Raw genomic sequence first — 25,115 nt, forward strand, 5'->3', positions numbered from 1 at the left:
TTTCAGGACTTGCTCTTTCTGTGTTTCTGGGCTGTGCTCTTCCTCTGTGTTGGCTTCATTCTTGTGGGGTCAGGGTGGGGGGGGCAGCTAGATGCCTCATGTGGTGGCAGAGGTGGCCCTCAGTGTTTCAGACTTGACACTCTACCCGCTCAGCGACAACAGTTCACAGAGAGTTTCTCCTCGCAATAGTTCCTTGAGGGCTGTCACGGGTACAGTTTGGGTTACGTGGCCACTGTTGCCAGGACAGGGAGCGATTTGATTGGCTTCGCCTCGGTCACATACTCCCCGGTGGCACCTGGGAGTGGAGTGGGGTGTACTGACGGTCCAGTGGGCTCACAGGGTAGAGGCGGTTTCTCAGGGGAAAAATTGGGCACTGTGACCGGAACAAAATGGAGGCTGGGTGGATGAAACAACAACTGTTTCAATGAAGAGCTGAGGCTGTGGTTACAGTGGACCAGGGTCTTCTGGAAAGAGCTTAGGGCTGGTTTGAGGGCTGTTAGGCCCCTCTCAATTCCTCCCTCTGCTTTCTGGTTTCACTCATCAAATAGTCACGATGTCTGGTCTCTGTCAGGGACTTCCGTCCCCACTGACACCACAGCAGTGACCTCAGTAGCTGCCAACCCTGCCCCCATGGAGCTCACAGTGTGTGTGTGTGGGGGGAGGGGTGGGGGTGGGGGAAGATGGACAGTGCACCAATGAGAAGTAAGACACACCCGGGCTTGAGGCCCATCATATTGCTCAGAATCTACCTGGTGCCTTCCCCTGGTGGCCTTCTCCAGACCTTTGAGTCGACTCAGCTCCCTGTGTCCTGACTCTGCCTGTCTCTCTTTGTTGACATCAAAACCTACTTATCCACGGTTCCACTGATTCACCAATGGGATAATGAATTTGCTGAAATTATCAGGTGGTTCTAATAGCAGCAACTCGTCAATAATAATAGCTAGCATTTAATGAGCACTTACTATGCACTGTTTTAAGTACTTACTGTGAATTCACTTGACCATTCTCACAACAACGGTTATGATGAGGAGGTCATTACTGTCGCAGAGGCTCTGACACTTTTGTTCTGCGCCTTGCTCAAGGTCACAGAGCTGGCAACCTGGGGAGTTGGGCTATAAACGTGGGTGGTCTGGCTGCAGAACCTGCACTTCCAGTTCCAAGGCTGATGCTGACAGTGGTCGTGGGGGGTCTGGTGTCTTATCTCTGAGCAGCACTGATAGTAGGGTCTGTAGGCCCAGGAAAGCCCAGGCGCTTGGCTGCGGAGCAGTTCTTTTCAAGAGGTCCTTACCTATGGTTGGGTAAACATGCTGTCAATTCAGGTGCCTGCATTCAGAGCCCAGCCCTCCCTCGACAGCCCTGCAGGCCTTCTTTGCAGGGGCAGGCCTCAGGCACAGGCCAATTCCAGTCACCTACGACAATCCCATCCCTTTCTCTGCAGCCCCTCTCACCATGGTCTGCAGCTGAGACCCTGCTTCCAGATGTGTCTGGCAGCTTCCCTCACATGTTTTCTTTTGTGCCTGGGTGAACCCCTGCAGTCAGTCCACACTTCTCCTTACCCCTCTCGATTGGCCTTGATGGTCCCCTAGACGCCTTAGAGACAAGTGGAAATAGAAAAAGGTCTGCTTGGGCCGTGTGGGGGGTGCTGGGGTCCCCTCTCCTCCTTCCCTGCCCTTGAGTACACGTGTGTCGGTGTCTCAAGGAGCTGCAGACTGCAGATGAGGAGATCGTAATTGGTGACTCAGCGCATGTTTCTCTGTGTGTACTGATATTGGTGGTATTGTTTGGAGCATGTAGCTTGTGTTTGTAATGCTTCAGATTATTTGGTATATGTCAGGGTTGTTTGTCCCCGATATGTGTACACTTTGGATAATTGTGGCATTGTTTGTTTAGTTTTTTTGCCTGTTGATTCATTTTTGTTGATTGTGTTTGTGCTTGTAGATAATACTTTTAGAGTATTTTGAAATGTTTCATAATGTGCATTGTATACCAGCTCTGTTCTTCTATTCATTTTACATATATTATTTAATTTTCCAGCAGCCCAAGTAGTGGAAGGGTCTGCTATTATGTCCATTTCATAGATGAGGGAACATAGATAAGGAGGTGAAGTAGCTTGCCCAAAGTCACCCCCAATATGTAGGGAGGGTGAAGCTGGGTTTCCAACCCAGGTGGTCTGGTTCTAGAGTCACAGCACACTTCCTCTTTATGCTGCAATGTCCCTCGGCGCTTAGTTTGTAGATTTGTAGCTTGAGGTTTGTACCCACTGTTTTTTCCTTCCACCCCCGACCCCACCCCATGCTGTGACCTTGAACTGGACATTGGCATGGGAGTTAAAACAGATTGAATCCTGGCTCTGCCACTTCACTAGGTGTCAGACGCTGGGCTCATGACTTTTCCTTGGTTTTGCCATGTGTGAATGGGTTGAAGACAGTCATTACCATGTCAGGTTATTGTGAGGAGCAAATGTTTGCCCTCATTCTAGGAGAGCAGAGTGTGGCGTGTACTAAGTGCTCAGCACACTCTGTGTTGGCCATCGGCTCCGGCTGTGAGCACTTTGCTGCTCATGGCGTCTGCTCAGATGGTGCACACAGAGCCCCCAGCATGAGCTGGGTGAGTTGGGGCGGCTGATTGATTCTGAAACTTGTTCTCCCTCCTCTTTGGTTTCCTCTTTCTTGCAGCCACCCTTCAGCAGGATGACTGGGGACTTGTTTAGAAACAAGATGAGCTGCTTATTTTGCAGGCACACCTCTTCCTTCCTTTGCTACTTAGGGTCTTCTGCCCATCATCCAGCCCAAGGATGGAGCCCTTCAGCCCTTCCTCCACAATGGCCTTACCAGGACATCCTTGGCTGGTTGGGAGGCGGTGTTCTGTGAGCCTTTTGGAACAGAGAATGCTCAGTGGAGAACTTCCTGCTAAGAAGTCTCCTGTCCCTTCCAGTCCCGGAAATCCTGACTGGTGGTTACAGAGCTGGTGACCCACAGGTGACCTCTAGGCTAGAAAGGGGCATCTGGAGGTCAACAGACCTACCTTCCAGCCTCAGGACTACCACTGCTGTGTGGCAGCAACCAGAGATCTATTTGTTTGCTCAAATGTTGGAGCCTTATCCAGGCTCTTCTCATTCAGATATATAGGGCATTGCACGTAGTAGGTGTGCAAAGTTCATTCATTCGGCAAGTGTTCATTGAGGGCCTCCTGTGTGCCAGGGATTGTGCTGGGTTCTGGGGATACTTCAGTGAACAAGGTGGGCATATTCACTGCCTTCAGAGAGCTGATTGCCAACTGGGAAGACAGCTGATAAACAATCCAGACAATTCCAGATTGTGAGAACACTATAAAGAGAATGAAGACAGGTGGGTGGTTGGTAGAGAACCTGGGAGGCTACTTTAGCTAGGGTAGTCCAGGTGTCACTTGAGGAGGTAGCATTTGAGTTGAGACTTTAATGGTAGGAAGTAGCCAGACCTGGGGGAAGAGAGTTCCAGGTAGAGCGAATGATAAGTGCAAAGGCCCTGAGGTAGGAACAGACTTGGCAAATTCAAGGAGCAGATAGAAGGCTAGTGAGATGAGATCAGAGAAAGGCAGGGTCACATTATCTGGCCCTTGATGGTCTTAATAAAGTGTTGGATTTTATACCTAAGGTCGTGTAATAGAATATCGTTGGAGGGATTTAAGCAGAGGTATGACATAGTCTCACTTGTGTTTTAATAGTAAAGTTGGACATTTATTGAGCACTTACTGAATGCTGAACCCTCACATTTTAACTCCTTTAATTTTCATAACAACCCCATGAGTTAGGGACTATTATTAACTCTAGCTTACAGACGAGGCAACCGAAGCACAGAGAGGTCAGCTAACTCGCCCAAGTTCACAGCTGGAAATGCTGAGCCAGGGTTTAAGCCCAGGCCCCTTGGCTTGAGTCTGTACACTTGACCCTGAGCCATGCTGCTTCCTGAAAGGTTACTCAGGCTGCTGGGGACAGAACTGGGGCAAAAGTGGAGGCTGAGAGGTCTGCAGCCAGTGGGAGCCATTTTACCTGAAATCCTTCCTGCTGTGTAGTCTCTCAGGGTCTGGGGCAGTCCTTTCCTCCCCGGCCTGCTGGCCTGGCCATCAGCACATCTCAGAGCGTCTGCTTGCCTGCCTGCCATGACCGAACTCAGGCTCTGTCCTTGTCTTGCAGAAGGACAAGTTCTGCGTATACGAGGAATATTGCAGCAACCACGAGAAGGCCCTGCGGTTGCTTGTGGAGCTGAACAAGATCCCCACTGTGCGCGCCTTCCTTTTGGTAAGTTTACCTTCACCCCGCCTCTCCCTTCTGTTTGCGTCAGTCTTGTGAATCCCTAGGCTCAACAGAGCTTCCTGCTGACACTTCACGCTGACCCATGCCGCCTGAGCCTTTCCTCAGCTAGAGGGATCTCTGTCAAGCAGTGATTGCCGAACGTTTTCTGTAAAGGGCCAGGTAGTGAATACTTTTGCCTTTGTGTGTCATATAGTCCCTGTCACAAGGACTCAACTATGCTGTTATAGCACAAAAACAGCCATAAGTAATATGTAAAGGAATGCGCATGGCAGTGTTCCAATAAACATTAATTTATAAAAACCGGCTGAGGGCTGGATTTGGCACTAGGGCCGAGTTTCGCAATTCATGGTCCAAAGCAATGATCCTAATAAGAGTGGTAGCAATAGTAGTAATATCTGTATTATTCAAATTATTTAATTATAAGTAAAAGAAAATCCAATTAAAATTGGCTTAAGAAAAACAAAACAAAACAAAAAAAACAAACAACAAAAAAGAATTTACTTGTTTATTTTCCTGGGAAGTTTAAGACCTGAAAGGACTTCAGGCAAAGCAGAATCTGGGTGTTCAAATGACGTCGTCAGGAATGTGTCCCTTGGCTCTGTTTTTCTTTGCCTTGGCTCCATTTCTGTTCAAGTTCTCCCTAAGTGGTGACATTGTGGCCTCCAGCAGTCCCACTCTTATACTGCTCAGAGCTGAGCAACTCCAGGTTAAAGAGAGACCCTCTTTCCCAACAGTAAGGCAAAAATCCTGGGCCTGATGCTCATTGGCTCATGACCTTATTCCTGAACCAGTTGCTGTAGATAGAGGGATTGGTTGGGGGCTCTGATTGGTCACTTCTGGAGCTGGAGGGTGGGGTTAACTCCACCCATACCGCAGGCCCTAAGGATGGGATGGATCCTTATAGGGCAGTTGGTTTGCACTTGTGGAAGTAAGTTGGGAATGGTTGTTGGTCAGGCAAAACAATAGATGGTCTTCCCTACAATTACAGAGAATTTCACTTGTGTTATAAAACAGGTTCTCATTTGTGATCTCGTTGGAGCTTTACCAGCTACTGTCTGTTGTGTATGAGTTAAATATCCATTGTCTGCAGACATCCCAAATAACAGTGGTTTAGACAAGGTAGGCACTTATGTCTCTCTTTTGTTAACAATGTGGATGTAGACAGTCTGAGGCGAGTATAGGGGCTCCAGTGTCAGGGGCCAAGGCCCTAGAGTGTGTCCTCAGTGATGTGGTCTAAGACACCTTTTACCACTTCCACATTCCGGGGAAGGGATGTAGGAACGGGGTGGGGAGGAGGGGTTGCCCTTCTTCTTTTAAAGGCACAACAGCAAGTTGCACACATTTCTTCTACTCACATCCCATTGGCCAGAACTTAGTCACATGCTAACACCTAGCTGCAAGGGAGGCTGGGAAATGTAGCCTTTATTCTGAGCAGCCATGTGCCCAGTTGAAAATCCTGTTGCTATGGAAGAAGAATAAGTTAGGGGACACCTCATAGCCTTTGCCACCGGTGATTTTGATGACTGCAAAATACCAAGTGACTTTCTAATAAGAATATATACTTGAAAAATGATTGAGCTTCTCATGGGTTTGAATCCTGGTCTTTCAACTTTAAATCCCCTGCTCATTTCGTCATAGGTTGCCCCCCACCCCAACCCCAACCCCAACCCCAACACCATAATATTGTTTTATTTCCCGACAGCACAGACAGAATTCACACAAAAGAACAGTTAACTGACATAGCATAAGGAGTGTTAACCATATGCCCAGAGAGCTAAACTATATAATAAAATTCTTGATTATACTTCTCTGTAATGCATAGTCTCCAACAAAGAATTTCTAGAATTTTGATTCAAAATGCATACCGTGTTTCCCTGAAAATAAGACCTAACTGGAAAATAAGCCCTAGCATGGTTTTTCAGGATGACATTGCCTGAACATAAACCCTAATGCGTTTTTTGGAGCAAAAATTATTATAAGACCCAGTCTTATTTGCGGTGACACGCGGTAGTGCAAGACCACACATGCATCCATGCTTCTGCATTCAACTTGTTGACTTTCAACAAGGGCTCTTGTGTTTGGGCTCACTGGCCAAGAGCCCCACCCTCTGGAGGTGTCCCCTGGGGCTCAGCTGTGTCTCGGGAAGCAGGAAGGTGTTTTCAGGGGTGTGGGAAGGGAAGGGCCTCAATTTTTCTGCTTTTCCTTCCTCTCTCTCCTGCCGTCTTCCTGGTAGGCCAAATTGCCATTTTCCCAGCAGCAACTGGGCTGGGCCAGCTTGGGCAGGGGGGAGGATGTGTGGGGTGCCAGCACAGATGCCATCTGCCTTCCTCCTTGCTGGCACCTCCCAGCTTTTGGTCACTTGCAGAAGAGCCGTTGCATATCTATCATGAGGTATTAAGGCGTTGGGAACAGACAGAACCTGGCTTTGCATGGTGTGCTGTGCACTAGCTGAAAGATGGGGTGGGAATTTCAATCTTCTGTGCTTCAGTTTTCGTGTCTGTAAAATGGGGTCATTTAGTCATTCAGCAGCAGCTTATTGAGCACTGACCGTGTGGTAAGGTCATTCTAAGTATGGGGATACAACAGTGGCCGAGGCAAGAAAAGTCCCTGCTCTCATGGAGTGGCTATTCAAGTAGGAGAGACTTACATGGTATATCATTGGCATTGTGTTCTCTGCAGGAAATAAAGTAAGTTAAGGGTGACAGGATGTTTTGAGGGAGTTAGAGTGGTGGTTGCTAGTTTAGATTGGTCTTTGGAAGGACAGTGTCTTAGGTGACATTTAAGCAGAGACCTGGATAAAGAGAGAGGCAAGGCGTTTCTGGAGGGAAAGCATTCCAGCCAGAGGAACTGTAAGTGCAAAGGCCCTGAGGTAGGAGTGTGTTAGGAATAGCAAGAAGGACAGGGTGGCTGGAATGGAGAATATAAGAGGAAAAGGGGAAGGAAATGCGGTCAGAAAGCTTGAGAAGCCAGGTAATGAAGACGCATTTAGCCAATAGAAAGGATCTGAGACTTTTACAAAGCTTTTATATTGCAGCCTAGCATTCATGCAGTGAATGTACTCAAGCACGATGAATATTTACATATTTATCCACCCATGGAACCACCACCAAGGTCAAAGTTTAGAACATTTCCATCACTGCAGACGTTTCCTTGTGCCTTTCCCTACTCATGTCCTTCTGGGCATCCAGAGGTAACCTCTATGCTGATTTCTCTCCCCAAAGGTTAGTTTCGCCAGTTCTAGAATTTTTCACAAATGGAAATCATGCAGGATGCTTTTGTGTCTGGCTTCTTTTGCTCCACATAATGCCTGTGAGATCTGTCCACGTTGGAGCATGTGGCAGCACTTTTCACAGAATATTCCGTTTTAGTCTGAGTAGGACGGGAAGCACTGGGAGAGTTTTGGGCGGAGGAATGACGTGAACTAATTTGCATTTTGGAACACTTCCCTTGGCAGGCTGAGGGTAGAAGCTTCTACCCTGACAGGGAGACCAGGGTGGGGGCTGGTATAAGTGTCCTGGGGCTGCGGTAACAATGACCACAAACTAGGTGATTTAAAACAACAGAATTGATTCTCTCACCGTTCTGGAGGCCAGAAGGCTGAAAGCAAGGTGCTGGCCGGGCTCTGCTCCCTCTGAAGGCTCTAGGGGAGGATCCCGCTTTAGCTTGTGGAAGCATAACTCCAATCTCTGCCTCCGTCTTCACATGGCCTCCTTCTCTGGTCCTCTGCTCTTCTTATAAGGACATGAGTCAGGTGATATAAGGCTCACCCTAACCTAGTATAACCTCGTTGTAATTTAACTAATTATATCCGCAAGGACCCTATTTCCAAATAGGGTCATATTCTGAGATTCTGAGTGGGCCTGGCATTTTGGGGGGACGCTATTCACCCCTGACAGGGCTGCTGCAACAGTCCAGGCAGGCGATGATGATGGGGAGGACGACGGGGCAGTGGTGGTGCAAGAGGTGGTTGGACTCATCGAGTTTGAGGGTGCAGCTGACACAATTTGCAGGGTGGTTGGCTTTGGGGTATAACTGAACGAGAGGATTCCACGATGACTCCGGGGTTTCGGGCCCAAACAATTGGAAGAATGGAGTTGCAGTTTCCTGAGATGGTGAAGGTGGGGTAGGAGCAGGTATGAGAGGTAAATAAAAAAACAAACAAATGCCATTTTGGATGTGTGAGGTCCAAGATGCCTGTTAGACATCCAGGTGGGGATTTGGGCATCAGAGATCTGAGTCTGGAGTTTAGGGAAGGAAGGGGCCGGTCTGGACATACAAATCTGCACGTTTTCAGTAGACAGGATGGTGTTAAAGGGGTGGCCTGGATGAGGTCAGCCAGGGAACGAGCAAGGACGGAAAGGAGGACCCGCGGCCGCACAGAGCATCCTGCCATTAGGAGACTGGGAAGGAGAGTAAGGTGACACCTCACCTGAATCAATTCTGTGAATTAGGAGGGTTTAAAGGGATCATTCTCAAAAGCCTTCCCATAGTGCCTGGAGTATAATCTTAATAGAATAGTGAATGGTAGCTCTGTACGTATGTGTGCATGCTTCCTTTTTAAAGGCAAATAAAGTGGAACAACAGCCTAGGGTGTGTGGGAGAAGTGTACTTGGTGGCTGTGACAGTCTTGTGAAAACTCCTTGATCCTGGACAAAGAGAGAGGCCCTTCTCCGGCCAAGTCCTGGGGGCTTCTGGAAAGCCCTCCCCCACCCCCGGGCTGCCCTCTCTCTGCCCAGAGCTGACATCACCAGGGCAGCTTGTGGGCAGTACTGACTTGGAGGACAAAGGCCTGAGTGTGAGCAGTGTGGCGCCTGGCATCTCCCAGCTGCCGCAGCCCTGAGCCCTCCTCTGTGCCAGGGGTAGATACTCGGGGTGGCAGTCATGCAGCTCCCGACACAGCAGGGCCCGGGGTCCTTGGGATTCTGCTTCTCCAAGGAGAGGGCATGAAGAGCTCTGAAAAGCAGTAGCTCTGAGTCTTGGGCCAGTCTTCTGGCCGTCTGTGCCAGCTTCTCCGTCTGCAATAGGGAGAGAGTTTCCCGTGCTTACTCTGGGGCTGTGAGGATGACTTTACCTATTGGTGAAGCATGAGGCCCAGTGCCTTGTGCCTGGTGAGCACATGGTAAATGTTCTCTAGTCTTATTTTCACTGGAATACTAGCAGGGGAAGTATCTGCTTTGTTGAGAAGTTCCCCCAGTGCTTGGAACTATGCCCAGCACATAGTAAGCACACAATGTGTATTTGTAGAATGAATGAATGAATGAATGAATGAATGCATGAATGAATGATAGGATGGGAATCCCTTTTCCCAAGAGTCCTGTTTTCATTTCCAATCTGCTAGTGTGGTGGCGAGGAGGAAGGCTGAGGTCTGCTTGTTGCTGGATGTGCTGGCAGTTTGTTATTCATTCATCAGTTCATTTATTCATTCATTCATCCATTCATGCATACATTGGGCACATAATGAGCCCTAGGGACCCAGGACTGTGAGTGTCTCTGTGGGAACCACAGACATGTAACTCATGATTCCTGGCATCCAAAAAACGGATTCTCAGGTTGGAGGCCCTCGGCTCCAAGAAGAGCCTCTCCAAAGGTGAGGATAATACCTGCATGTGATTTGGAGCCACATGGAACAAATAACCTACTATGGAGGTGCCTGGAGGACGGAGTCTTGGGAGTTGAGAGCAGGTAGGGAAGGTTTCCAGGAGGTAGGGTGGCTGGGCTTGCGCTAAGGTAGCCTGGCATCATTGTTCCAAACCCAGGCTCTTCGTCAGCCTGCCTGGGTATAGATCCCACCTGTGTGGCTCACTTGTTCTGGGGTCACCTTGGGGAGAAACACTAAAGCTCCCCAACCCCAGTTGCCCGAGCTGTGCAATGGGAATACTACTAGTGTTCAGTTCGTGCGAGGTTGGTGGTCAGGGTTGGCGTTCTCGGTGCCTGCGGGACACATCATAAGCTCTTAGTGGGAGCAATGGATGAGGATAATACTATTTTGATTATTATTGGGGGACGAAAAGGCATTTTAGGTAGGGGGCGTAGAATGAGCACAGGAAAGGGCTGGCAGGAAGGCAGAACTGGTGTGGGTGGCTGCAGGTAGACACTGAGCTGACCGGTGTGGCCAGGGCCTTGGTGGGTGACTGTGTTTGATTCCTGGCAGAGTTGTGGTGTTTACAGGTATTCCTGTGACAGCACTCATGTCCCCACCTTCCAGGGAAAGAAAGAAAACCGTTTCGGTAGCAGTTAAAGATTCCAGGTTCATTTCCCAAATCCAATAACCCTCCCTTCCCAGAGGGAACTCCCACTAAAACTTGGTACGTCGTCTTTCCCATGCATGTCTTTCTATGTTACTACAGATGTGTTCTCTGTAAACAATTTTGCGTGCCTTTAAAAGCTTTAAATGGGCTCCTACCGTATATATCCTTTGTTTTTTTGCTCAAGAGTATGTTTTTGAGGTTCATCCGCGGAACTCTGCATCCCTTTAGTGCTCCCATTTTCCCCGCGGTGCCCTGTACCATCGTATAAATTACTGCAAACGTGTGTTTCCATTCGTCAGTTGATGGGTACTTGGTTGCTTCTCCATTTTTGCTATTCCAAACAAGGCAGTTTTGAATGTCCACATTTCTGTCTCCTGGAGTGCGTAGGTGAAAGTTTCTGTAGATCAGGGGTTGGCAGCTTTTCTGTGAAAGGCACGATAATAAATATTTCAGGTTTTGTGACTTTCCGGTTTCTGTTATAGCTACTCAGCTGTGCCATGATTACTTGGAAGAAGCCACCGTCAGTATGTAAACAAATAGATGTGGCTGTGTTCCAATAAAACTTGAATTACCAAAATAAGGACTGGGCAGGATTTGGTAGCCCCCGATAGAGGCCTTAGGCTGGGTTGTAGAATATGCACGCGTCCATCTCTCCTGGGTGTTGCTAAATTGCTTCCAAAGTCTGTAGCTGCATTTTGAGAGTGCTTCCCCTGGTGATTTGAGGGTGGCCCAAGCTTTTTGCTGTGTCCTTGGTGCATTTTAATGAAGGTCTCCTGTTCCTTTGCAGAGCTGCATGCTTCTGGGCGGCCGGAAGACCACAGACATCCCTCTGGAGGGCTACCTGCTGTCTCCAATTCAGAGGATCTGCAAGTACCCCCTCCTCCTCAAGGTGAGACCTCCACCCAACTCCTTTCCTCATATGTGAAGTGACAGAAAACCCAGCTGCGACTGGCTTAAAATAAAACTTGTTAGTTGAAGGAGCTGAGAAGTCAGGGGCAGTGTCGGCTTTGGGCCGGGCTGGATCCCATGAGGACCTGCCTCTTTCTCCCTTGCTCAGCTCTGCTTTCACTGTTTTTATTTTCAGCATGGTAGCAGAGGGCTGTAGTTACTTTGGCCTCACACCCTCTCAAGTTCAAGGACAGTGGGAAAGAGTGAACCTCTCTTCTAGTAGCTCTGAGAAAAGTCCTGAGAGTGACTCAGGCTCTCGCCATCTGTGGCCAGGAGAGTGTGGTGTTCTGAATGGTTTGGGCCTGCATCATGTACTTTAACTTGAACCAATGACATGAAGCCTTTGCTTGTGCCATTTCTCCTCCTCCCATACACTTGGACGTGGGCTTTACCCCAGTCACTGTGAGCTGGGCAATGTTGGGCTCTGGTTGGCTGAGTCATGGTCCAATGACAGTGAGCAGGACAATGTTGTGTGCTGATTGGTTGAGATCGAGGTCAGGTGCTTTACACCTGAACCAGTCACTCTGAGCAAGGGATCTTTAATTGGCTTAGACTTGTGTCATGTGCTCCAACCTCCCACCAATCACTGGATCCCACAGGCCAAAAGCCCAGTGATGGGGAGAGACTGGACCCTCCTTACTAAAATCTGGGCTATGTGTGGAAGAGGGTGGGTGGATGCTGGGTGGGTAAACCACAGCATCCACACACCTGTTGTCTCCCACTGTGCAGCCACCTTTGACTAGTCTTGGTCAGGGGTAGATTTGCTACTTGTAGAGGGACCCAAGAAGTCTTGATTCTTAGCTTCAGAGCAGATCCCCAGCAGGGTGGATGGCTCTGCCGCCATCTGCTGCTCTCAGCCCAGGGTTCTCAGCCCTTGGAAATGGCGGCTGTTGGCCCGAGCTTGCCCTGGCTCTATCCTCAAGGTCTTGTATCTGACAGCTGTTCCTAGGGTCCCTGCTGGTGGATTAATTTGGCTGGTGGTGCCTCATTCATGCACCTGCTCCCTGGGGTGACATGCATCCTTGTGCCATGAGAAGAGATTGGGGAGGGGAAGAGTACTAGGGAATTGTTGAACTTGGTTTTCTGCTGGAGAAGGTGGGTGACACTTGAGCCTCTGAGCTGGACCAGACCCTGGGGCCATCATCTCTGCCTGTGAGCACAGGCCTGTAATGCGTGCAGGCCTGTGGGAGGCGGGACACAGCTCTCCCTGCTCCTCCTCTGGCCTGCTGCTGTTTATCCCCCCCCCCCCCCCCCAGGGAGCTCAAAAGGACCTTCTGCACTTGTTCTTGTAGCTGCTTGCATCCCTGGTCGGATGTTGGCAAGGCCATACACAGCTCAGCTCTTCACCTTGGTGCAGGAGAAGCTCCACGTGGAACTCGTAAATTGGTAGCCTGTGGGCTGAATTGGACATGCCCTGTTCTTCATTTGATCTGTTGGGTGTGTCTTCCAAATGTGAATTAGTTGCTAACATTGAAGAGGTAGTATTCTATAGTGGTTTAGGGCAGGGGCTGGCAAAACTGTGGCCCGTGGGCCAGATCTAGCCCATTGGCCTGTTTGTGTTCAACCCATGAGCTCAGAATGGTGTTTACATTTTTTAAAGGGTTGTAAAAACAAAACAAAACAAAACAAAACAAAACAAAACAAAACAAAACAAAACCAAAAGACAAACAAAGAAGAATAGGCGATAGAGACTGGATGTGGCCGCCAAAGCCTAAAATATTTACTATCTGGACTTTCATAGAAAAAGTTTGCTGACGCCTGGGTGAGAGCCAAACCGTGCAGCTTGGGTTTGAATTCCAGCTCTGCCATTTATTAGCTGTGTGACCGTGAGCTAGTCACTTCTCCGTGCCTCAGTTTCTCATCTGTACTACTTAGTTTATATTAATAGTCCTGATATGATTGGTATGACAATTAGACACTTATTTACTTAATTCTTAGAGCAACCCGATGAGGTAGCCACTCTGATTAGCTCCATTTCAGAGATGAGGCAACAGGTACAGAGAAAGCAAGCGGCCTGTTGAAGGCCATATGTTAGGTAGGGAGGATGAACCATGATTTGAACTTGGCCAGTCGATTCTAGGGAAGTTGGAACTCCGCTTCCTAACCCATAAGCTTCATTGCCTATTGAGAAGCACTTTGAGGAGTTAAGCTGCCAATGGGCTGGGTGTTGGGGATGCTGACCTTCTCAGCTCCCTAAGTGGGGGTCTGGGAAGGTCGGTGGCCTCATGTTTCTTGGCTCAGTGGCTGGTCTATTCCTTCTTTCCTGGGTTTCAAAACCTTGAGCATCTGACCTATTAGAGGAACCTGCAGTTCTGGCCCCAGAACCCAGCCGAGGTTCCCTAGGTGTTAACCCTTTGGTTTCTGGATCTTGGGATAGTCTGGAATCCCAGCGTGCACTTGGAGTGGCAGTGTCCGTAACATATTTGAATAGCCAGTGGGGCTGGACCTGTGTGTATGGCTGGACCCTAAGCTCTCACTGTGAGGCCCTTGCATTTCTGAGGCCTGCTCAGCCCCAGGGCCACAGTCTGGTCTGGTGGGATTTCTGGGCTCCGGATTTCCAGAAGTGTAGAGAGAGGAACAGAGGCAGCCTGCAACCGATGGAGGAATAACTGCCCACAGGAAACGACGATGAAGCTGGTCTGTGGGTTTGCTCTCTTGACCAAATGGTGTTTACAGGCCCTGTTTCCTCGTCTCCAGCTGTGTTTATCCGGGGCTCAAAGAGCGCTGGGGGAGCAGCCAGCAGGGCCTTAGATTCCTGTGGGGACATGCCATGCCGCCCGCCTGACAGATTTGCTCAGTGTCTTGGCCTTTGGCACCCGCAGCTGGAATGTTTGCATCAGAAAACAGCTGGGACTGAGGGCAACTCTTCATACCCCTCCTGGGCTCCTCATTTCTGTCACATTTTCCAGTGGGTTTTAAAAGATGACCCCATGAGCTGGGGGGCAGTCCTGCCCCTCCGGCCCCTCCAATTCTGAGGCCCTCGCAGGTGTCCCTGTGGCTCTCTGAGCCCCCTTGTTTGAGCCGAACTCTGAATTGAGTAGGCAAACAGGATCGAGGCGCCTGGGTAGGAAGAGGGAAGAGGCGAGAGTGAAAGCCTCTTTGGGAACAGCCCCAAAAAGCTGAACTTGAACATTGCCTAAGAATAGCCAGAACATTCTATTTCAGCCGTCAGCCCAAGTCGGGGATAGACAGTTGGCATTTTCAGACTTTGTTGAGTTTTCCATCGACGTTTCCAAGGAAATGATTCAGGTTTGGGGTAATACCCCTGGTACTCAAATGGCAGGTGTCCGAGGGAGACTGACTGTCACTGACCCTTTCAGTCGTTTCCTGGTGATGCACAGATCTTATTGGGGCACTTACTGTGCACCAGCTGCTGACATGGCTCTGGACCTACAGTCGCAAACAAGACAGACCCAGTCTCTGCCCCTCAGGGCCTCCGGTCTTGCACTGGGCCCCATGAGGGCCTGGTGAGTAATGGAAGTGGGTGAGGCAGGTGGGGGGCCAGTTGGAGGGCACATCTGTCTAAAAGGGGCAGCTACCACTCCAGTGCCCCTTGTGCCTCCTACCTGTCTGGCCCTTTCTTCTCAGTCTCCTTTGCTGGTTCCTCAGCTTCTAGACTTGTAACCATAGATGGGCTCCAGGCCTCAGTCCTTGGGCCCTGCTTCTATTTAGACTTGCTTCCGTAGTGGCCTTATTTACTCTGTGGCCTTTAAAAAAAAAAGCATATTCAAAAGTTGTGCAACCATTACCATAATAATTTTAGAATATTTTCATCACTCACAAAAGAAACTACAGATCCATTAGTAGTCACTTCCCTTTTCTCTCCTCCCCCCAGCTCCTGGCAACTACTTATCTACTTCCTGGCTCTATGAATGGCCTATTCTGCATGTTTCGTATACATGGAATCATGTAATATGTAACCTTTTGTGTCTGGCTTCTTTCACTTAGCACAGTGTTTTCAAGACTCATCCACATTGTAGCAGGTATCACAACTTAATTCCTTTTCATGACTGAATACTATTCCATTATGTGGACAGGCCACATTTTGTTTATCGATTCATCTGTTGATGGACATTTGGGTTGTTCATAGTTTCTGGAGGTTATGACTGGTGCTGCTATGAACATCCACGTACAAGTTTTTGTGTGGATATCCCCACGGCTTTAAACTCTAATTCTGTGCTGATGACGTCCAGCCTGGACCTTTCCCTTCAACTCAGGTGGGACTTGTTCTCCTGCCCACTCAGCTTTTCCACTTGGACGTCTCACAGGCATCTCCTTCCTAAATGCCCTGCACCAAGTTCTTGCTCTCCCCACCTCCCACCCCAACCCTTCGCCCCCATCTCCATAAATGGCCTCTCTTCTTTCGAGTTGCTCAGGCTAAACCTGGGAGTTATCTCTGACCCACCTCCACATCTAGTCCATTAGGGAGTCCTGATGGCTCTACCTTCAGGACCTCTCCAGGGTCCAGCCCTTCTAGCTCCTCATTCCACCTCTCCCCTGGGTCACTGCCACAGCTCCCAGTGGGTCTCCCTGCCTCGACCCTTGTGCTCTGTAGTCTGTTCTCAACTCAGCAGCTAAACCTATGTCAGTTCAAATGTCTTCTTTACTCAAAACCCTCCAGCGGCTTCTCAGTCACTCAGATCAAAATCCAAATTCCTCCCCATAGTCACCTACAAGGTGCTACACATCTGTCTAATCCATATTTCCCCTCTGATCTTCTCTCCTTCTCTGCTTACCGCCTCTCACTCTGTTCCAGCCACACTTGCCTCCGTGAACACAATAGGCAGGTTCCTGCCTCAGGGCCTTTGCACTTGCTTTTTCCTCTGCTTAAGACATCATTACCCCAGATATCCTGAGGCTCACTCCCTAATCTTGTCAGGCCTCTGCTGCTCAGATGTCCCCTCCTCTGAGAAGCCTTCTCTGACTACCCCAGCTGTGGAAGTGCTGCCTCTGCCATTCTCTGTCTCCTCATCCTGCTTTTATTTTTCTTCACAGCACCTCTTGCAGACTTGCATTCTGTTTTATAACTCATGGTGTGCAGATTAATTTTCCATCTCCCTCATTAGGATATCAGGATTTGGTCAAGGATTTGGGCATTTCCTCAGGAAAATTCCCCAGTGCCCAGAATGGTGCCTGGCACACAGTAGGTGCCTTCCACTGACTCATTGAATGACTATGGAAATGCCATCCTAGTATTGCCATCAGTTTCTGAATCTAGATATTGGGACTTCTACATGAAAGCTCCTGATTTCCAAATGGCAGCTTGATTTAAAGCTTGTCAAACATCTGGGGACCAAACAGATCACATCCTACGAGCCGTCTGTTTGGGGCAGTTGCTGCAGTGGGTGTGTGTCAGGGATGCTGTTTGCAGAATGGCTGTTCAGGGTGTAGCCTGGGGTCCTGCACAGTCTCCAATGTCTCCCCCACCTCCTGTGTCCATCTGGGGGGATGCAGCTGTCACCCACGCTCAGCATGAGCACATTGCCATTCAACAGTTATCTCTGTCTCCTTGGTCGTCAGCGGTATGGCGCCCCTGGGGATGGATGTGGTCCATCACTAAGGAGGTATTGGCCTCACTTCTTGGTGCAGGAGAATGGCTGGAAAAGTGAGGTTTCCCAGAGCGTGCGTGGGATGTGTGCCACCCACAGCTCTCCAAAGGATTTTAGGTGGCACATGAGAAAACTTGATGTGTGGTGGGTCAGTGGTGGAGGGGAGAGGACAGCATTACAACACAGGGAATTACACAGTGGGCATTAGTTAGTTAGCAAATCCCTTCTGTCTTCCTGCTTACCTCCAAGGGAGCCACAGTTGGTGCTGCAGTGTCTCGGGTCTTTGCAGCCATTCGTTTATTCCCTCATCAGCTCTTTATTGAGAACTGTTATATGTCAGGCATTGGACTGGGTGCTAGTGAGATGGAGTGAGCAAAAACCGCCCACAAAAACAAAACCCCAAACAAACAAAAGCAAAGAACCCCCCTCCCCTGTGGAACTGAGATTCTATTGGGGGGAGACATAACGAATGACTAGAAATGTATGTGCTTGTTTAGATGGAATGGGTGCTTTGGAAAAAAAGAGACCAGGCTGAGAGGGCTAGTGAGGGCCAGGAGTGATGGATCGAGAAGGTGATGTTTGAGCAAATTTGAAGGAGGTGAGAAGGGGGCCACATAGGTACCTAGGGGAAGAGTCTTCTAGACGGAGGGAACAGCCAGTGCTAAGGCCCCAAGGTAGGGCTGTGTCTGAGGGACAGGGAGGAGGCCAGTGTGACTGGAGAGGAGGATGTGAGGGGGGCGGTGGGGGAGTGAGGTTAGAGAGATGATGAGGCCAGAGTATGCAGAGCCTTGTGGGCTGTGGTGGGACCTGTGTCTTCTCTGAGTGAGGTGGACACCATGGGAAGGTTCTGAGCAAAGGGGGGACAGGATCTGACTTAGTTCTCATGGAATCCCTCTGGCTGTATTGTGGACAATGGACTGTAGGTGGTGAGAGTGGAGGTGGGGAGACCAGGGAGGCGCTGACCTCAGCCGCCCAGGTAGGAAACAGCTGGACTAGGGTCGTGGCAGTGGTGGTGGGGGTGGTGCATTTTATGAGCATTGCCTCTTCACATCATTTGCCCATTGTCTATTGGAGAGTTGTTTTTGTATCAGTGTGCCAGAGTTTTCTGTATTGTCCTGGATACTTTGGGTCATCTCTTTGGAGTTCTCATCAGACTCTGATGTTATGAAATGAGCAGCCCATTTGCCAGGGATCTGGCATTGTCACTGCTGTGCTGTGAAGGCACAGGAAGTCACAGGTCTCTGCACTGTGGCCTTCTCTGCCCCGGTCCCCGTCCTCACCCAACCACAGTGCCCACTCTCCATCCTGCCTCTCGGGCTGAGCATTGACACATTGCCCACAGCTTCCCCAGCACCTCAATCTGAACCAGCCCCAATTTAGGCTCTTTCCTGTGTGGTGAGTAACAACAGCTCAAGGAATGAAGCCTGTCTCCCTCAGGGTGGAGGACCTGCTTTCTTCCTTTCAAAGCCAAGCTTGGATATTTGATCTTCCAAGGAGCCTTCCAAGATTACCCTTGCATTCTGCTTTCTGCCACGCTCTGTGTGATTCTAGTTCCACCTCTTAGCTGTGTGACCAGACACAAGTTGCTTAACCTCTCTGTGCCTCCATTGCCTCATCTGCAAAATGGGCATGGTGGTTGCCTCCCAGGCTTGCTGCAAAGATTAGATGAGACAATGCATGAGAAAACTCATGCGAACACTCTGCCTAGTGTTCGCGTGTTACTAGGTAGTCATGCTTGGCACATGTTAGCTACTCCAATATTGTAATGATTTTTATTTTTATTGATTCCAGCTCCTGCACTTATTAGAGTTGGCTCTTTGAGAAGTGACTTAAACTCTCTGTCCCTCAGTTTCCTCTGTCAGATAGTGCCTTAGTCATGGGTTATTGTGAAGATTAAATGAAACAATCCTTGTAAAGTGCTTGTAAGTGCTTAATAAGTATTAGCTATTTTTGTCTCAAAGTCTGTTTTGTCCAATATTAATAAAACTATAGTGATTTTTTTTATTAGTATTTTCATGATATATCTTGTTTCCTCCTTTTACTGTCAACCAGTTTCTATCCTTAGGCTTTATGTACTTCTTTTATAAACAGCATAAAGTAAAAATTTAAATCTGATCTGTCAATCCCTATCTACTAACAGGAAATTTAGCCCACTTACCTTTATTGTGTTTATTGATACATTTGAACTTATTTCTGTGATCTTTTAAAAAAATATTTATTTGTCCCCTGTTATGCTGCTTTTCTCCTCTTTCTTGCTTTATTTTGCATAGTTTTAGTTTTTTAAAAAGATTTATTGGGGAATATTGGGGAACAGTGTGTTTCTCCAGGGCTCATCAGCTCCTGTTTCTCCAGGGCCCATCAGCTCCAAGTAACTGTCCTTCAATCTAGCTGTGGAGGGTGCAGCTCAGCTCCAAGTCCAATTGTTGTTTTCAATCTTTAGTTGCAGGGGGCGCAGCCCACCATCCCATGCGGGAATTGAACCAGCAGCCTTGTTGTTGAGAGCTCGCGCTCTAACCAACTGAACCATCCATCCGCCCCTTCGGAAGCTTAGCAGCAGCTCATTGTCTTCAATCTAGTTGTGGAGGGCACAGCTCACTCGCCCATGTGGGAATCGAACCAGCAACCCTGCTATTCAGAGCTCGTGCTCTAACCAACTGAGCCATCCAGCCACCCCACAGTTTTAGTTTTTGATGTAGTTACTCTTTTTTTATTTCTTCCATTTTTTTTTTGTTTGCCTCTACTAAATTGGAATTTGTGGGTACCACCATCATCATTTCTCACAATTTTACCCTTCCTTCCAGAGAAATGTCTCTATAGATAGAACCTGGAATTGGGAGGGCAGGGTATGTAGACTTTTACAGTGAGCCATGTAAGGGCCTCCTTTGGAAGTTGGGTATAAAGCCCCTGAATGTTGGTTCCCTACCACTGAATGTCAGTAGAGACCTACCAATCCAGGGTCTCAAACACAGTGCCTGCAGGGCCTGTGCAGAAAGTGAGTAGATTGGAATAATTCGGTGGGGTGGGTACTGTGGCAGACTGCAGAGCACATGTCCCATTGAAGGGGGTGGCCACCATTCAGTCCAGTTGTTACCGTTAGGTGGAAACACAGGCCCAGGGTGCCTACAGCTTCTGCTTTGCTGAGAAAGGCTGGCAGTATAGCATTTGCCTGGTAGGGCCTGGTTTGTAAGCTGGGCTCTGATCCAGTCCCTGCATTGCTTAGCCAGGAGACCTAGACTCAGAAAAGGGAGGTGAGTTGCCTGAGGTCGCATTGTATGTCCTGGTCAAAGCCAGACCACGAACCCCCAGTGTTGAGCCCTCTTCCCACCGTTTCCCCTTACCTCTCCCAGTGGAAGGATGGAGTTTTTGAGACCTGTCAGCATTATTTCCTTTCCTCCATTAATTCCTAATCGATGGGGCGTCAATTCTCCCAGACTTGAAGCAGAGGCTGAAGTGGTTAAGATCCGAAATATATTTGCGTGAAATTTTCATGCAGTGTGCCTGTGTGGAGTGCCGTGCTGTGCAGCTTTTCACTTCTGGGTTTTCTTGGATTTCTGGATGTTTTTCGCTTCTTGTTTTCTTTAAATGGTGGTGGGTCTCATCAGTTCCTCTTCATTTATGTTCTGCTATCACCCTAGATATGGCATGAGGGGGCCCAGTACTGCAAGTACAGGAAAATGCTTGCTAGCAATCCCAGCTTGGCCCCTGGGCTTAAATGGTGGTGCCTTGGGCAGAGGTCTGGGGACAAAGCCAACTGTTGGGGACAGGATCAGCCCCTCCTGGAGTTGGCTGAAGTGTCCTCAGAAAGTGAGAAAGTGCATGTCCTCTGTTGATCCAGCCCCCATTGGTGACACCCCACACCCCCGCGGGCTGCTGCCTTTTTCTCTTTGTGGAGAGGACAGCACCATGTCTCCACCAACCCCATGTCACAGCGAGGGATGGATGTTGTCACTTCTTCCAGTGACACATCCAGCTTTGTTTTCACACTGTGGTTTCAGGGATCTGTCTTCTTAGCACTGGCCTGGACTTGGAGGGCCTGTGTCCCAGGCTGTCCTCTTGTGGCCTCGCTATGGGCAGGGCCCACAACTCCGGGGCATGATGGGCCTGTCCACAGCCAGCACCAGTAGCTCCCTTTTGCTAAAACCGTGGTCGGCGGGGAGGGAAGTGCCTCGCGGAAATGCCAGGTTCCTGTACTCTGACATCCTCTCTTCTAGGAAGTCCTTACCTCAAGCCCGCTTATGAAACCACATGGGGCTCATGCGGCGGATGTTGGGAAAGGTCACTAGCCTGGCTCTGGAGGGGTTTCCGCTGCCGATTGGCAGGGGGGCCCCCCGGCACACCCCCTCCCTTCTCTGCCCTAAGGATTCCCCAGGGCCTGCCCCTGCTCAGACATTTTGTGTTTTAAGAGCCTAATTTTGGGGCGTGTTCCTTTTCTGCTGGTACTGCTTCTGGAGGGACCTGTCGATGTGGTTAAGTGTCTACCAGGTCCTGCTTTCTGGCTCTGTGGCCTTGGGCAAGAGGCTTCACCTCTCTGGGCCTCAGGACCAGGGGCGCAGGCTGGAGAACCATAGCGCAGTGGTGAAAAACATGGCCTCCGGAGCTCGACTGTGTGGGTTTGAATTTTGGCTCTACCATTTAGCGACCTGTGACCTCAGGCAAGTGGTCTCACCTCCAGTGAGCCTCAGCTTCCTCATCTGTCAAGTGGGGATAATTCACTCACTGCATTTTACGATGGCCAAGCTAAATAGAGCCAACAGAAGGAAGAGCACAAATGTCATGGAGAATTTATCCCAGGTGACATCCCGAGATGGAGTCTCTTTTGTATTAAGATGTATTTTAGCTGCAGTGACAGGGACCCAAATTATAGTGACTTAATGTGTAAGCTTATTTCTGTGCTAGGCAATCCAGGGGTAACGTGGTGGCTCCACGCCATCCAGGCCCAGGTTCTGCCACCCTGGGGTGTGTCCCTCACCACCAGGGTCTCAGGTGCTCCCAGCATGTCGACATTCCAGCCTGGGGAAGAGGGGGAAAAGGGAAAAGAAAATGGAAGCTGCTCGCATCTCATTGGTCAGAATCAGACCAGAGAATAAATATTTTAAGTTTTGTGGGCCCCATGGTCTCTGTTGCACAGAGGCCATTCCGCTGTAATACAAGAGCAGCATGAACAATGTGGAAATGAATGGCATGCTGTGTTCCAGTAAAGCTTTGTCTACCGGTTTGGTCTTCAGGCTGTCATCTGACCCCTGCTTTAGAAGAAGGGGGTGATGGATCTGGGTTGGGGGGTTCCCAGTAATTGGCAGCCTCTGTTCCTGTTTACTAGGAGGAAATGGAGAGCCACCCTCGCCTCTTGGGCCTTGGCTGGCCTGACAGAGGTCTGGATGCTCAAAACTGTTCATTCACAGAATGTGGGACTGGGGTGCTTTGGTGAGATGAACTGAGTTCCTCATCATATGCGTAGGTGGTGATAATGGATCTGTGTACGTGCGTACAAACAGGCTGTTGCGCCCAGGAGGGCTTGTGCAGTGCCTGCAGCATCTGTGTCCCCAGCAGAGGTCAGGTACATGGGAAGCCTCACTGGATGGATGGATGGATGGATGAAGGAATGAGGCACAGAGCTTCCTGGTCCAAGCCACCATCCTCTCTTGCCTGCACACCTGCAGTAGCCACCAGCTGGTCTTCCTGCTTTTACATTGGCCATATATTTCCTCCAGTACATCTTCATCTTGGCAGCCAGAGGGATGGATCCTTTAAAGCAGGGGTGTCCAAACTTTTTTCAACGTTTTCTACCAAGGGCCATATGCGGTAAAATACACAAACAGCCGGGCCGCTCACTCGAGGTGAAGTACGTATTGCCTCACCTGGTTTATTTAAGTAAACTAAATATATTTTTGGAATTTGCTGCGGGCCAATTAACAATGGATTGCGGGCCGCAGTTGTCCCGCGGGCCACAGTGTTGACACCCCTGCTCTAAAGGATGGTGTCAGGCTGCAGCTCATAACCCCCAACTCTTCCTCCCATGCTCTTGGGGTGAAACCCAAAGACCCCGCCTACCACGGCCGTACATGATCTGGTCTCAGTGTGCGTGTCAAACCTCACTGCCTGTCCATCCTTCTCTTGTTGTTCACTCTGTTGCAGCCTCCTTGCTGTTTCTCACTGTCTCGGGACCTTTGCTTATACAAAGATTGTGTGCTTACCGGGTATGTACTTTACCATGGACGTACTTTTCCTGCAGTATCTGATTTACTCCTCACCAATGACCATGAGTAGAACCAGAGACCGGGTTCACATCCAGATTCCTCCTCTTACTTCTTGGAGGCCTTGGGTGATCCTGCTGGGTCCCAGTCTCCTCATCTGTTAAATGGGGTAATTATAGAACCTACCTCACAAGTGTAGAATGAAGGTTCCGTAGGTGTTAGCTGCTGCCATCGTCATCATCCTCATCCTCATCCATCCTCACTGGGTTTCAGATGATGAAACTGAGGCTTTGGCACAGGGGTTAACTGGCCCAAGGTCACCCAGTGACCGAGTGTGACTCTGCTGGGAACCACCACGCTAGCACGTCACATCTATGGTTTTCAAAGGAGCAGAGAAATGGGGAGATGCTGGAACCTTTGGGCGTGTCTGGGTCACATGACTGAAGAAACTTACATTTGCTGGCATGGTCCTGTCCGTTGAGTGATTTGGCTGGAAAATCCCTGATTATCTTTTGAGGCCCAGCTAATCCCTTCCTTCTCGGTTCCTCTCTCATCACACTTACTGCGTGGATGAAACCTGTTGATTAAGACTGGTCTGACCTCTAGAAAGTCCCCTCCTGTGCTTGTGAGGGGTGAGATGAGAGTGAGAAATGATGGTGGGGGAGGTTCACGGGTTAAGAATCTGCTCTGACTGCCCTCTTTACACTCCCTGCTATGTCCTGGTGAAGGCGGGTGTTTTTTATAGCCATTATACAGATGAGAAAAATGGACTGGGCAGGGGAAGTCTCAGCGGCCACCTCTTTCATATGCCAGTCTCTCTCTGTTTCTCTCTCTGTTTCTTCTTCTCTCTCTCGTACTCCACTCCAGCCCACTGCCTCCTCACTGTTCCCTGTTACCTACCACACAGGGTATCACCTCAGACCCTTTCCATTTGCTGCTCCCTCTATTAGGCAGACTTTTCCCAAAGTCTGGCAGGACTCCCTCCCTTGCATTATCCAGGGCTCTGCTCAAATGTCACTTCCCCTGAGGGGCTTTTCCTGACCTCCATATTTGAAAGCATACCTCCTTTCCCAAGACCCTGTGGCCCCTTATTCTGATTTGTCTTCATAGTTTTTATCATTGCCTGACATTAAGTTATATACTTGATTTTTCTTTATTTTGGTTGATCTCCTTTATATGAGAGTACATAGCATATTATCCACCAGGTAAGGAATTTTTCTCTGTTTTATTAAAAAAATGTATCCCCAGATCCTGGAACACTGCCTGCTGTGAAGGAGGTGTTCAGGGGACATTTATTGAATGAATGAATGAATGAATGAATGAATGAATGAATGAATGATGTTTCCCAGCCCCAGATCACACAGTTTGCACATAGCAGAGCTGGGCTTTAGCTCCGGCCAGGTGACCTGTAGGCCATGTCTGGTCCCCTCTGGGTTGATGGCTCTTCTTCCTGCCCTCACGTCGACCTTAGGAGCTGGCTAAGAGGACCCCCGGCAAGCACCCAGATCACCCCGCGGTCCAGAGCGCTCTGCAGGCCATGAAGACCGTCTGCTCCAACATCAATGAGACCAAGCGGCAGATGGAGAAGCTGGAGGCCCTGGAGCAGCTGCAATCCCACATTGAAGGCTGGGAGGTACGTCTGGGGCAGGAGGGGCCCTCTGGGCTGGCGAAGGGCCCAGGGAGTGTGCAGCTGCAGGCACAGACTGTGGCCTGGGCACCAGGTTCAGCCTGCAGCCTATTTTGTTTGGCTTACATGGTGTTTATATAAAAAAAAATTGTTTTAATTACTTTTCAGTTAAGTCTACATAAAAAACTAGACTTTGAGTTTCTCTTGAAAAATCAATGACACTGGACCCCCATTTTCCATGACAGTAGCTGCTGGAGCCTC

General features: G+C 49.3%; 1 protein-coding gene across 1 annotated transcript in view; it reads left to right on the top strand.

Annotated features, from left to right (window-relative positions):
• Nucleotides 1–25,115, top strand: part of PREX1 (phosphatidylinositol-3,4,5-trisphosphate dependent Rac exchange factor 1) — a 178,027-nt gene that overhangs the window by 78,325 nt on the left and 74,587 nt on the right. Inside the window, 3 exon segments of the mRNA XM_074318350.1 lie at nt 4,172–4,276; nt 11,327–11,428; nt 24,699–24,860. Of these exon segments, the coding sequence (XP_074174451.1) occupies nt 4,172–4,276; nt 11,327–11,428; nt 24,699–24,860 (369 nt within the window).

Source organism: Rhinolophus sinicus, linkage group LG13 (genome assembly GCF_036562045.2).
Source record: "Rhinolophus sinicus isolate RSC01 linkage group LG13, ASM3656204v1, whole genome shotgun sequence".
In the NCBI taxonomy this organism is placed as follows: Eukaryota; Metazoa; Chordata; class Mammalia; order Chiroptera; family Rhinolophidae; genus Rhinolophus; species Rhinolophus sinicus.